General features: G+C 43.4%; 1 protein-coding gene and 1 pseudogene across 15 annotated transcripts in view; one reads left to right on the top strand and one right to left on the bottom strand.

The window, feature by feature from the left end:
- LOC118917158 (spermatogenesis-associated protein 31E1-like) overlaps positions 1-12,777 on the top strand; it is a 227,002-nt gene that overhangs the window by 59,206 nt on the left and 155,019 nt on the right. For 2 of the 15 annotated variants that reach the window (XR_008996456.1, XM_057498468.1), the window contains exon 5: positions 5,940-7,478. The exons of the other annotated variants lie outside the window; for them this stretch is intronic. Coding sequence is in view for 1 of the 2 variants with exons in the window: in XM_057498468.1 (XP_057354451.1) it covers positions 5,940-6,008 (69 nt within the window). In the remaining variant the exon portion in view is untranslated. Of the gene's footprint in view, positions 1-5,939; positions 7,479-12,777 lie in introns of those variants that run through there. 15 annotated transcript variants of the gene reach the window in all.
- On the bottom strand, positions 3,122-5,946 carry LOC130682957 (growth factor receptor-bound protein 2-like; annotated as a pseudogene).

The raw sequence follows: 12,777 nt of genomic DNA, 5'->3' as shown, positions 1-12,777 counted from the left end.
TTTCTTTTCTGATGTTTATTATGTCCCTCCTTCTACTGACTTTTTGACTCGTTTGTTTTTTTTCTCCAGTTTCAATAATTGTGACATTAATCTATTCATTTGGGATTGTTCTTCCTTCTTTAAAAAGGCCTGGATTGCTATATACTTTTCTCTTAGAACTGCCTTCGCTGTGTCCCACAGAAGTTGGGGCTTTGTGCTATTGTCATTTGTCTCCATATATTGCCTGATCTCTATTTTAATTTGGTCATTGACCCATTGATTATTTAGGAGCATGTTGTTAAGCCTCCATGTATTTGTGAGCCGTTTTATTTTGTTTGTACAATTTATTTCTAGTTTTACACCTTTGCGGTCTGAGAAGTTGGTTGGTAGAATTTCAATCTTTTTGAATTTACTGAGGCTCTTTTTGTGGCCTACTATGTGGTGTATTCTGGAAAATGTTCCATGTGCACTTGTGAAGAGTGTGTATCCTGCTGCTTTTGGGTGTAGAGTTCTGTAGATGTCTGTTAGGTCCATCTGTTCTAGTGTGTTGTTCAGTGCCTCTGTGTCCTTACTTATTTTCTGTCTGGTTGATCTGTCCTTTGGAGTGAGTTGTGTGTTGAAGTTTAGAATGAATGTATTGCATTCCATTTCCTCCTTTAATTCTGTTAGTATTTGTTTCACATATGTTGGTGCTCCTGTATTAGGTTCATGTATATTTATAATGGTTATATCCTCTTGTTGGACTGAACCCTTTATCATTATGTAATGTCCTTTGTCTCTTGTGACTTTCTTTGTTTTGAAGTCTGTTTTGCCTGATACAAGTACTGCAACATCTGCTTTTTTCTCCCTATTGTTTGCATGAAATATCTTTTTCTATCCCTTGACTTCTAATCTGTGTGTATGTCTGGGTTTGAGGTGAGTCTCTTGTAAGCAGCATATAGATGAATCTTGCTTTTTTATCCATTCTGTTGCTCTGTGTCTTTTGATTGGTGCGTTCATTCCATTTACATTTAGGGTGATTATTGAAAGATATGTACTTATTGCCATTGCAGGCTTTATATTTGTGGTTACCAAAGGTTGAAGGGTAGCTTCTTTACTATCTAACCATCTAACTTAAGTCACTTATTAAGCCATTATAAACAGTCTGATGATTCTTTATTTCTCTCCATTATTATTCCTCCTCCCCCATTCTTTATATGTTAGGTGTTTTATTCTGTACTCTTTTGTGTTTCCTTTGACTGCTTTTGTGATAGTTGATTTTATTTTTTGCCTTTAGTTAGTAGTTCTTTGGTCTGCTTTCTTTTGTGTGTGTTTATTTTCTCTGGTGACATCTATTTAGCCTTAGGAGTGCTTCTGTCTAGAGCAGTCCCTCTAAGATACCCTGTAGAGGTGGTTTTTGGGAGGCAAATTCCTTCAACTTTTGCTTGTCTGGGAATTGTTTAATCCCTCCTTCATATTTAAATGATAATCATGCTGGATACAGTATTCTTGGTTCTAGGCCCTTCTGTTTCAGTCCATTAAAGATATCATGCCATTCTCTTCTGGCCTGTAAGGTTTCTGTTGAGAAGTCTGATGATAGCCTAATGGGTTTTCGTTTGTAGCTGACCTTTTTCCTCTCTCTAGCTGCCTTTAATACTACTCTGTCCTTGTCCTTGATCTTTGCCATTTTAATTATTATGTGTCTTGGTGTTGTCCTCCTTGGGCCCCTTCTGTTGGGAGTTCTGTGTACTTCTGTGGTCTGAGCAACTATTTCCTCCCCCAGTTTGGGGAAGTTCTCGGCAATTATTTCTTCAAAGACACTTTCTATCCCTTTTTCTGTCTCTTCTTCTTCTGGTACCCCTATTTGCGGATATTGTTCCTTTTAGATTGGTCACACAGTTCTCTTAATATTCTTTCACTCGTGGAGATCCTTTTACCTCCCTCTGCGTCAGCTTCTCTGTTTTCCTGTTCTCTGATTTCTATTCCATTAACAGTCTCTTGCACCTCATCCAGTCTGCTCTTACGTCCTTCCAGAGATTGTTTCATTTCTTTAATCTCCCTCCTGACTTGATCCCTTAGCTCTTGCATATTTCTCAGCAGATCCATCAGCATGGTTATGACCTTTATTTTAAATTCTTTTTCAGGAAGATTGGTTATATCTGTCTCCCCTTGCCCTCTGTTGGGTGTTTTCTGGGTGATTCTTAACTGGACCAAAGTCGTCTTCCTTTTCATGGCGATAGATGTGGTCATAGGCAGATGGTGCTTGCATCAGCTTGGGGAAAAAAGTCCCTTCCTGCTTGCTGCTCGCTTTGCCCTTCTCCGTGCCTCTGGGGGTTACCCGCACACCAGGAGCAGCCTCCGCATTAATCCCCTGATTTGCCGTGTGTGGGACAGCCCTTGGGGCAGCCCAAATCCCTGCAGGGAGTGGCAGGTGTTGTGCCCCGTTTCCTTGAGTCCCCCGTGTGGAGCCATAGTCACCAGCCTCAGTCACGAGATGCAAGAGCAAAATAGGTCTTTATTGCTAGTTCGAACTAGGGTCTCAGTGGCCCGTCAAAACACAGGACTCAGTCTGAGACCTTGAAAAAAGTTCCCCTTTTGCTTTTATACTCTTGGAAATTGGGCGTGGCTTGAGCGGGAAACTTCTTACAGATCAAAATGGAGGCACATAGTTATTCAAGATGGGGGGCACAAAATGGAGGCACATAGTTATTCAAGATGGAGGACACAAAATGGAGGCAGGGGTCATATTAACCTTCCAGGGGTCCCACATTCCCCCCTTTTCTTTTGTGCCTGAGTGGGCATTCTTGTCCCACTATGGGTCTGCATTCAGTTGGTGACATTGGTGGCATAGCACCATAAGCTGAATAGTGCTGAGGCATTGTCTCATGTACTGAACTAGGCGGTTAAGAATGCAGGGACCGAAGGTGAGAAGGAGCAGTAGGATTACGAGGGGCCCAATGAGGGTGGATAAGGCAATTTTTATATCCAACACCCCATACCCCCCACCCCCCACAAAGTTCCAACCAAAGTGAGAAGATCACCGAGTGACCCAGCCAGGCATTGTGAGCTCCCTCACAGGCTGCTGTCAGAGGCAGCTCGTGGGTTTAATTCTTTTGTTATGTGTTTACAATTTTTCACTTTCTTTAAATAATCTCTTCTTCATTCTTAGACATTCTGCTTCACGGGGGTGACATAATTGCAGGGAAACATGCCGGTCTGCCCGTGGCAAGCCCCTTTCCACCAGTTGGGGTGTGAGTTATCCATGACATGAATAAAGTCTCCCCGATGGAATCCCAGCTCTCCTTCCTCCTGAGGGTCAGAGTCAAAGAGGGCCTGGATGTACGTTGGCTGCTGTGGCACCTGTTCTATGTCCCAGAGGAATATCTGCTGGTTTCTGGAGACGGATGTAGATCTGTGATAATCTACCAGCTCATTCAAAGAATTGAACTTCACCACCCAGAGGAAATATTTTCTGGCTCAGTCTTGGAGCACCTTGAAGTGCTGCACATCATATCAGAACTTGACAGAGAGGGAGTAATCCCCAGGAGCACTCTCACTCTCTCGGATAAGAAAGGCCCCATCATGCCGCTGTTTGCTAAGCATTTCTTCTGCCTTGGCTCTGGGTATTTTGCCAAAAAAACCATGGATGTGGTTTCATTTCTATGTAATTCTTGGGAATGAAGCTATCTTTCCCATTGAGCTCTGCCTCGTACCAGTTTTGATCACATTCTTTATTCAAAACCTTGATGATGTCCCCCCTCTTGAAGCTCAGCTCGTCGTCTGCAGTAGCTTTGAAGTCATATTTGGCAATGGCTTGGACTGCTGGGGGTGGCGGCCCCGGGGGTGGGGTAGGTGTCGTGGGAGCGGGTGGAAAGAGAAAAGGTGTTAGCCAGCGAGGGTGGTTCTTAACAAGGTACTGCCAGGTGAGTATGTAGGGGGCCTGGTCAGGGTGGCCTCCAGGCCATGGGTCCATGACTGTGTCTCGAACCGCCTGAATCACAGAGGGGGCGAAAGATCCCTCTCGGGGCCATCCCACACCGAAGGTGGGCCATTCTGTGGAACAAAAGGTTATGAGTTTGCTCTTCCAGACTTCCAAACTAAGATTACGAGCCTCGGTTCTGAAATCAGAAGAATGGTCAGGCATGAGGGTCAGTGGCGCAGATTGCCCTTGCCCCATAGTTGGATGATGGCTGTGAGAGTAAGAGTGATAGAGGGAAAAAGTCAGGACTGGCCAGACAACACAAAACAGGACAACACAAGACAGGACAATATGACTAACAAAAGTAAATAATGACAACACAGATCAGGACAATAAGTCTAACGAAACCAGCCAAAAAACAAATTCTCCCAGAAGTCTGACAGAAATGTCTTTCAGTTAGTCTTCTCTCTAGAGAATACTGACCCCAGAGACTGAGGACCATTTGCTACGGTCCTGAGCCTGCAACAGCCTCCCGGCGCGTCTGCCGGTTCTGGTCTTACGTTGCCCTGAACCAGACGGAGGCAGGTCCTGTGGAAGGACTTCTGACCCCTGGGTCAACTGTCTCCTGGCACGCTCGCCGTCCCTGGCCTTACATTGCCCTGAACCAGACAGAGGCAGGTCCTACAGAAGGACTTCTGCCTCCTCTATTCCAACCGGCCTGCAGCTGGTGTGACTAGTCACTTTCAGATTCAATAAAGACCTTACCCAGCGGTTGGGGTGCCTCTCCTCATGGGGATCCCGGACGAGCCCCCAAATGTTGTGCCCCGTTTCCTTGAGTCCCCCGTGTGGAGCCACAGTCACCAGCCTCAGTCGCAAGATGCAAGAGCAAAACAGGTCTTTATTGCTAGTTCGAACTAGGGTCTCAGTGGCCCGTCAGAACACAGGACACGGTCTGAGACCTTGAACAAAGTTCCCCTTTTGCTTTTATACTCTTGGAAATTGGGCGTGGCTTGCATGGTAAACTTCTTACAGAATAAAATGGAGGCACATAGTTATTCAAGGTAGGGGACACAAAATGGAGGCACATAGTTATGCAAAATGGAGGCAGGGGGTCATGTTAACCTTCCAGGGGTCTCACACAGGCACACTGGGTGTGTTCTGCGAGAATGGCGCCCCTTTGCCCCTTGGCCTGGCTTCCTATATCTCTGCCAGGCAGCTCCATGCTGGTAGCAGCCTCTGGGTCTGGCCCGGGTAGCTGCTCACTGGGAGGAGACTGTGTGTGGTTGCTGTGGGCTGTGCCACTCTCTGCCTGCTTGGCCACTGTGGTGGGGCAGCGCTGGCCAGGGGGAACGAATGGCAGGCTGCTTATCACTGTGAGGGACTTCAGAGCTGTGTTGCCACCCAGGGGGTTAGGGCACCTGAAGTTCCTCAGGATTCCCAGCCAGCTGAGCTGAGTGTGCTGGGACCATTCTGTCCAGCTGTTAAGCCCCTGTTCCTGTAAGACTTTCAAAAAGCACCCACTTTTCTTTTGTCCCAGTGTAGCTGGCTGTGGGGACCCGCTTGCAGATTTTACTTGTCCATTTCTCTTAATATCCAGTACACCATGCAATGTGTCTGTCCTCCCAGTTCAGATTACTAGGGCTGATTATTTAGCAGTCCTGGGCTCCCACTCCCTCCACACTCTGACTCCTTTCCTCCCACCGGAGAGCTGGGGTGGGGGGAGCACTCGGGTCTGCCGGGTCGCGGCTGTGTATCTTACCCCGTTCATGAGATGCTGAGTTCTTGCAGATGTAGATGTAGCCTGACTGTTGTACTATCTTCTGGTCTCTGTTAGGCCAAGTTGTATTTGTTGTGTTTTCAATAATATATATAATAATATATATGGAGGAGATTTCCACTGCTCTACTCACGCTGCCATCTTGGCTCCTCCTTCTCTTGTTCTTTATTCCTGATCTTTCAAGTTCCCTTCTGTTTGAAAAACTTCTATTAGCGAATACTTTCAGAACAGGCCTCCTAGCAATAGACTTATTTAGTTTTCATGTGTTTTGTTTTGATTTTATAGCTGTGTTCAGTGAAGGAGACTGAATGGAGTGTGCTTGTCCCACCCAATCCAGGATCAGAACAGTACTGAGTTTTAGTGATTACAACTTGTAAAAGAAGAGTCAAATTTCCATTTATTAACTAAAACTACATCGTCCTTGGTGTTGAAAATGCTCACAGGTTTGTGAACAAATGATAAAGATGCTCAAACTAGCCAAATTTGGGTTCCTTTTACACCATTTGTTTATAATGTCTCCCTGGAAATATATTCATATGACAATAAGAATAAATACTTCTAGACTATTATGAAATTTACATATTTGGGATTGTTTTCTTTAAGTCCTTTAGATTCAGGTAGGAAAATGTTTTCGTCACTATGTTAAGTAGAATGGAGAAAGTTTCACTTTGACTTAACTGCTATGAAGTACAACTTGTGACTGACAGTCCTCTTTCAAGGTATCTTTTATGAAGTAAATCAATTCTAGAAAGAATTTGCTGTTCCCTCAGTATGATAGTTAAAAATATTGTTAATAATAAAACTGTCCATAAGGCTTTTGGGTGTAATTCACAAAGTCAAGTCTATGTTGTAAAATCCATGTAGGTTAGAGGAAATTTGTGTTTCATTGAGTGTATTGTATATTGGGAATTGATTCATGGCATGTAGCTGATCATAACAATGGGTGTCTTCTCCAGCAAGCTTATAGTACGTTTTCTTTTCTTGGCCACATGCGGGTGTCCACCATGACTGTCATTTGTAAGGACAGAATTAACTTGGAATTAATGGGCAAAGGCATATTATTTAACCATGAAGGATTTCTTTGTCTAAATATGCTTCTTTCTGTGACTTACCATCTACACAGGGAACTTCCACCGTGAACGTCACTGTTCTGAAGGAGTTTCATGGAGTAGCATCCATGTGAATAAAAACGTATTTCTGGAGAAAATGTAACCACATATTTGAAATTAGCCCTGTTCTAGAATATCCAGGACATTTGTTTTTCTACCGATACAGTGTGTAAACTAGATTATTTCTCTTAGTGTTCAAAATGACATAGTTTTTAACTTTCAGAGTAAATTCTTATTCACACTAATCTGCTCAAGCCCTGACTCCCACTTCTCTGAGAAAACCACTTTCAACTATTTTAGCTGTTTACCTTTATTACTTCTATTTAACACATCTTATTGGCTATTCCCTGATTTTCCCCCTTAGCCAATTTCTGTTGGCTGCTCTTTAAACCATTTTCAAATATATATGGGTACTTGTGTGTGTGTGTAAGGTGCACATAACAAAATTTATCACTTTAAGCTTTTTAAGGGGTTGGCCATTTTAAGTACAGTGGCATTACTACATTTACATCATTGTGCAACCATCACCACCATTAATCTCCAGAATATTTTTTTCATCTTCTAAAATTGAAACTCTGCATCCATATGTCTTGATTTTTTAAAATTTCTGAGTGTCTATTAATGTATATAATTGTTAAAGCACTATGTTGTACACTGAAACCAATGTTACACTGTATATCAACTGTATTTCAATAAAAAACAAAATAATTTCTGAGCAGAGTTGAATTTGAAGTCACCAAACAGAAAAATATGCAAATTATGTAAGCCAGGCTCTGTCTCTGCCTAGTCCTGAATAAGGGAATTGAACCTGGCAACCCCAACCTGCAGCTGGCTCTCATCCAACCTACTGCTGTTGGCTTGTGGTCACCAAGTTCTCAACAGCTAGTGAGTGAACCCAGAGAGAAAAGGGTGTGGTCAGGGGGGAGTGCTCCAGGGAGCACCTGGATCTAGGAAAGCTGGGCCATACAGACAGAACTTCCTTTGAGGAATGGCCTGGGTGTGAGAGCAGTTGGGGTTTACAGAGAAAGAGCTGACTGCCAGCAGGGAGGCCCAAGTTCCAGTCTGACTCACCACAGCCTGTCCAGGGCACCGAAGCAGGGAAAGGCCAGCACAGGCTTGTGGTTACCTGCATGAGCTCTGGGACCAGCTGATCTGAGTTCAGCTCCCAACTCCATTGCTAAGTAGCTGAGGGCAGGCTACTTAACCTTTCTGTAAAATGGGAATATCTGAGCATATCTCATACGCTCAGTCTTTGTAGGACAGAAAATGCAGAGAGCCTTCAGAGCAAGGCTGGCAGGCAGTAAGGGCTGAACAATGCTTGCTGTGAGGATAAAGTGTGTAGGGACTCTTAGATGGCACCCCATTCCTGGTCAGTTTATTCTTCCTTCCCCTCCCTCCCTTCCTCCTCTCCTTCCTTCTTTCCATCCATCCTTCCTTTTCTTTCTTTTCATAAATGTACTGAGCAACTACTATGGCCAGGCTCGGGACAGAAAATTTCTGCCCTCATGCAGTTCTAGGAGAGGAGACAATATAAATCCAGTCGGAAAAAATAAGAAAGATAATTTTAGGTAGGGGCAAGAGTTGGAGAGACAATGAGACAGGGAGACAGGACTGAGCAGAGTGGGTGGGAGGGGAGCTATTGTGTGGCCAGCAAGGTCCCCTGGAGGTTGTGACAGTGAGCCAAGATCTCAATGCACAGAAGCAGCAGCCGTGGAGACCCCTGGGGCAGGCACTCTTCAGGCAGAGAGCAGAGCAAGAAGGCCCAAGTGGGAAAAGCTGGGCATGCTCAGGAGAGAGAGAATGGATATCAGATGAGTCCCTGAGGAGCCAAGAGAGATGTGCAAAGCTCCAGGGCTGGCTGCCAGAGTACCCAGGAATATGCACAGTCCTCCAAGAGGACAGTCCCCTAGAGGGCCATAAAGTGAGATGACACATATCACACCTGTCCCCAGCCTCAGGCCTTGACTGGGACCCTCCTTTCCTGTGTTGTCATTATCATTAATGATTAATCACTTAATCATATTAATCACTTCATTCAGGGGTGTTGTATCAACTCCCTTGAAGTTTTTAAGCTCCTGCTTTAAAGTAAAAAGCCTTTGAATTAAAAAATAATGCCCTGTCTCTGGCTGTGATATGAGAATGAAAACTACTGTATCCCTGTTTTCAAGGAGGTCCCAGTCCAGAGGGGAATCAGACATGAAAACTGAATATTAAATACCACGTCAAAGTGCAGTGGGAACATGAAAACAAGCGCCCTCTGTAGGGGTAGCTGAGGAAGGCTTCTAGGAGGAGGTGGTGCCTAGACAGAGGGTGCTTGTGGGAAGAGCAGGGAAGACAGTTGGGCAGAGGTAACAGCTGGGTGGAGGGCTGGAGGTGGGAAAGATCAGGGTGACTTGGGGGACTCCCGGGACTACAGTCAGCTCTGGTTGTAGAAGCTTGAAAAGCCAGCTGGGCAGACCAGAGACTTGGGTGAGCAGGACGGAGCCATTGGAGGCAGATACACAGGGAATCACCTGCTTCCGTGACCCAGCCCATTTTGCGGGGGATGAGGGGGCAGATTGCAGTGGCCAGACTCAAGACCCCAGACACCCACTGCAAGTCTGTAGCTCTTGATGAGAGAACATCCAGACTTCAAGGCACACTGCAGACCCCCTAACTCCAGCCTTCCATTCTAAAGGGTGGGAAACTGAGACCAGGCCGGGTGAAGGTCAAATGGATCTGGAACTGTGACTCCTCCCCTCAACAGAGAAACACCAGCTCTTTGAAACAACCAGGAAAGAGGCTACCCCAGTGAGCCTGCTGTATTTCAGCAAATGTCAATTTGGGAGGGGCTCGGCTGTTTTCAGATCTCAAATTAAACTCCTGGCTTAGAGCCCAACCAGTGATGACAGTATCCCACCCTATTCCACCCACGCCTTGGTGATGGCCAGGGTCCAGACTGTGAAGACTGGCCTCCCCTTTTCCCTCATGCAACCATCATTGCAAGTTGTGTTACATCACCAACGCCGAGGAAACAGACTTTTAGGGTAGATGGTTGTAAGGGAAGAGCACTAGCCTAGAAGAGACTTTCTAGGTCCCAGGAAAGGCCTGAGACACTTGGGCCAGTCATTTCTGCTTGTGGAGACAGTTTCCCCACAGGTAAGACAAGAAGCTCAGATGAGGCAACGGCCTGGTTCTGGCCTTTTCTTAGCCTCCACTGCAGCTGTCCCTTCTGAATACTTCTGGAATGCTGCACACACTCCATCTCTCCAGGCACATGCAGTAAGGGTTTGTTTCCCAATTCTGAAAGTGGCCTGACTTGTGTAAAGTCCTCTCATCAGGTCCTCACATAAGTCACATAAGCCCTGTCCTACAAGGAGGCACCACCCTGTCAGGTAGGTGGGAAATGGGTTCACATGCTTTGGCCCCAGAGCGTAGAGCAGGGCTGGGACCTGGCCCTGATGCCGGTGTTCTTGTTCCCGGAGTCAAAGAATGAACTTCACAAACACTTAAGTAGGAGAGCAAAGGAGTGGCTTTTATTTAGAGATAAAATAAGAGGACAGAGCTCCTGGCTCACGCCAGGAGGGGACAAGAGAGTCCATGGTGGTGTGTTGTCTAGGGCTTTTATAGGTGGTTGAGGATTTTTAGGAATGTGGTAAAGGGCTAGGGGTGCAGACTTGTTAAGTGGTCCCAGAATGCTCATTTTTGATGAGTAATAGAAGAAATTTGCTGCTCTGATTCTTTCTCAGGATAGCAGCTTCCCTCTGGGAGCATATCAGTTAAGACCATCTGCCCTGCCCCTAGGTGGGCTGGGTCCTTGCCTGTTTGCTAAAGAGTGTGTTAAGAATTTTACTTCTTAACTTTTTGGGCTGTTTATAGCTGGGCTTGCTTACTAGATTAATCTTTTGCCCAAGTTGCAGATTACTTGATTGGGACTAGAGAAGGAAAAACAGCATGCAGGTGAAGTTAAAAATAAGCTGGGCCTTTTAGCAGGCTAAGGGAAATTTTACAATATGATGACCTAATTGATACTTTGAAGTCATGGGCTTTGACTTTTCTTTATCTGAGGAACGTTCAAACATTACAGGCCAAGTTGCTTCTGGCCTTTTTTTTTTTTTTTTCCACAATCAAGTAGGATTTATTCCAGGGATGCCAAGATGTCTCAATATCCATAAATCAGTGTTATATACACATTAACGGAAGTATTAAAAACCATATTATTATCATCAATAAATGGAGAAAAAGCATTTGACAAAAACGTACATCCACTCATGATACTCTCAAAAAGGTATAGAAGGAACACACCTCTTTTAGGTCTCAGTTGTCTTGTCTATAAAGCAAACAATAGAAACTACCATGTAAGGTTATTGTGAGGATTAAATGATACAAAATCCTGTATATTAATTACAGTGGGCCTAAGGTAGAGCCTGAATGTGAAATTGGCTTTAATTCCAGCATTAATAATTACATTTAATTGGTGGAAGCATAAACCTATTTCAGTAACATTTTACTATAACATGGTATTTCATAAAATGCTTAGATAAATTTTTTTAATTTTCTGGGAGAAAATTGCGAGTGGGCAAAGAGAGGTAAGGAGAGATACAGATAGATACTGATTTCTGGGCCTAGTCCTTTATGGATGTATGTTATTTCACCAATCACATGGACAAATTTAGAACAGAGGTATAACCATGAAATGTTTGTAATTAAGAAATTATTTTAAGCTATAGTTGTTAGTTGTAGTCACTTAAAATGCATATCCTCAAATTGATTGTAAATGATTTCCATATTTTATTATCTTTCATGACTATCAGCACTAGTTATCATTTACCTCAAAATATGAATTTTTCTGGAAGACTCTGGGAAATCTGGGATTCTAAGGCAGCTGCTTGGGGATAATCTGTGTGTGAATATACTTTAAAATATTAACATCTGATGTTTCAGAAGCTGCCACATCTGTTGCCACCCATTTAAAGAAAAGGAAGGAGAAAGACTTCAGAAGGTCAAGACATCAATCTTACAGGGGCATTCAATCTCAAAGAGCATTCCTTTTGAGCCATTTATATCTAATTTTTTATCTTTAATTATTTAAGCAAGAATTACTTTTTAATTGTTCTATTCTATTTTAGAATAATCTTTAGGTTTTGGAGGAGTGTTAAAGAGGTGAGGAACGATTCTGGAGCAGGACTGCTTAGACTCAACGTCCAGGGTCCTCTGCTTATCTGCTGTATAAGCGTAGGCAAATTAGCTAACCTCTATGTCTTCACTTTCATCATCTACACAGGGGTCGGCAAAACTTTTATTTAAAGCCCCAGACAGTAAATAATTTTTCTCGTTATGGGCGACATACATTATCTGTTGTTTCTCACTCCTTTAAAAAAAAATAACTAAAAATGTAAACTCATTGTTAGCTCAAGGGCCATACAAAAGCAGATTGGTAGTTTGCTGACCCCTGATCTATATAATAGAGATAACAGCATCTACTTCACAGGGCTGTTATGAGGAGTCAATGAATTAATATACAGAAAGTGCTTTCAAAGAGCCTGGCACATAGTAAAAACTATAAAAGTATTTATTATCACCACTATATTTCTAACCAAACTTTAAAAAAAGTAACTACTATTCTTCTATGACCTTTAGCATTACTTGGGGACTTGAAATTTGTAAAAGATTTAATTTGTCCTTGGTTTATTCACAATCCCCAAAGAAAGTTTAACACTGTAAATGTGGCATTAAAATCAAATTGTCAGAAGAGTCAGTAATAGTCTTGAGGCAGCCCCTTGCAATCTCCAGGAGTGTCCATAATAAGAGTCACTCTGAAATGTAATAACTAAGTTACCCAAAACATTCGATTAAACACAGTAAGCATTTGTCAATCATTATAGTATTTCTGTCAAGCAACAGAAATGGACAAACCTATTTTAGCATCCACTTAAGTGAACTTTTAATACCGGTTTATTTTTTTACACTAAAAAGAGGGTATAATCAGAAGGCAGAAAATATGCACAAAGTAAGTTAAAATGCTACAGTATTTT

Source organism: Manis pentadactyla, chromosome 3 (genome assembly GCF_030020395.1).
Source record: "Manis pentadactyla isolate mManPen7 chromosome 3, mManPen7.hap1, whole genome shotgun sequence".
Lineage (NCBI taxonomy): Eukaryota > Metazoa > Chordata > Mammalia > Pholidota > Manidae > Manis > Manis pentadactyla.
The sequence above is the reverse complement of the archived record's forward strand: the minus strand, read 5'-3'. Positions and strand labels throughout refer to the sequence as shown.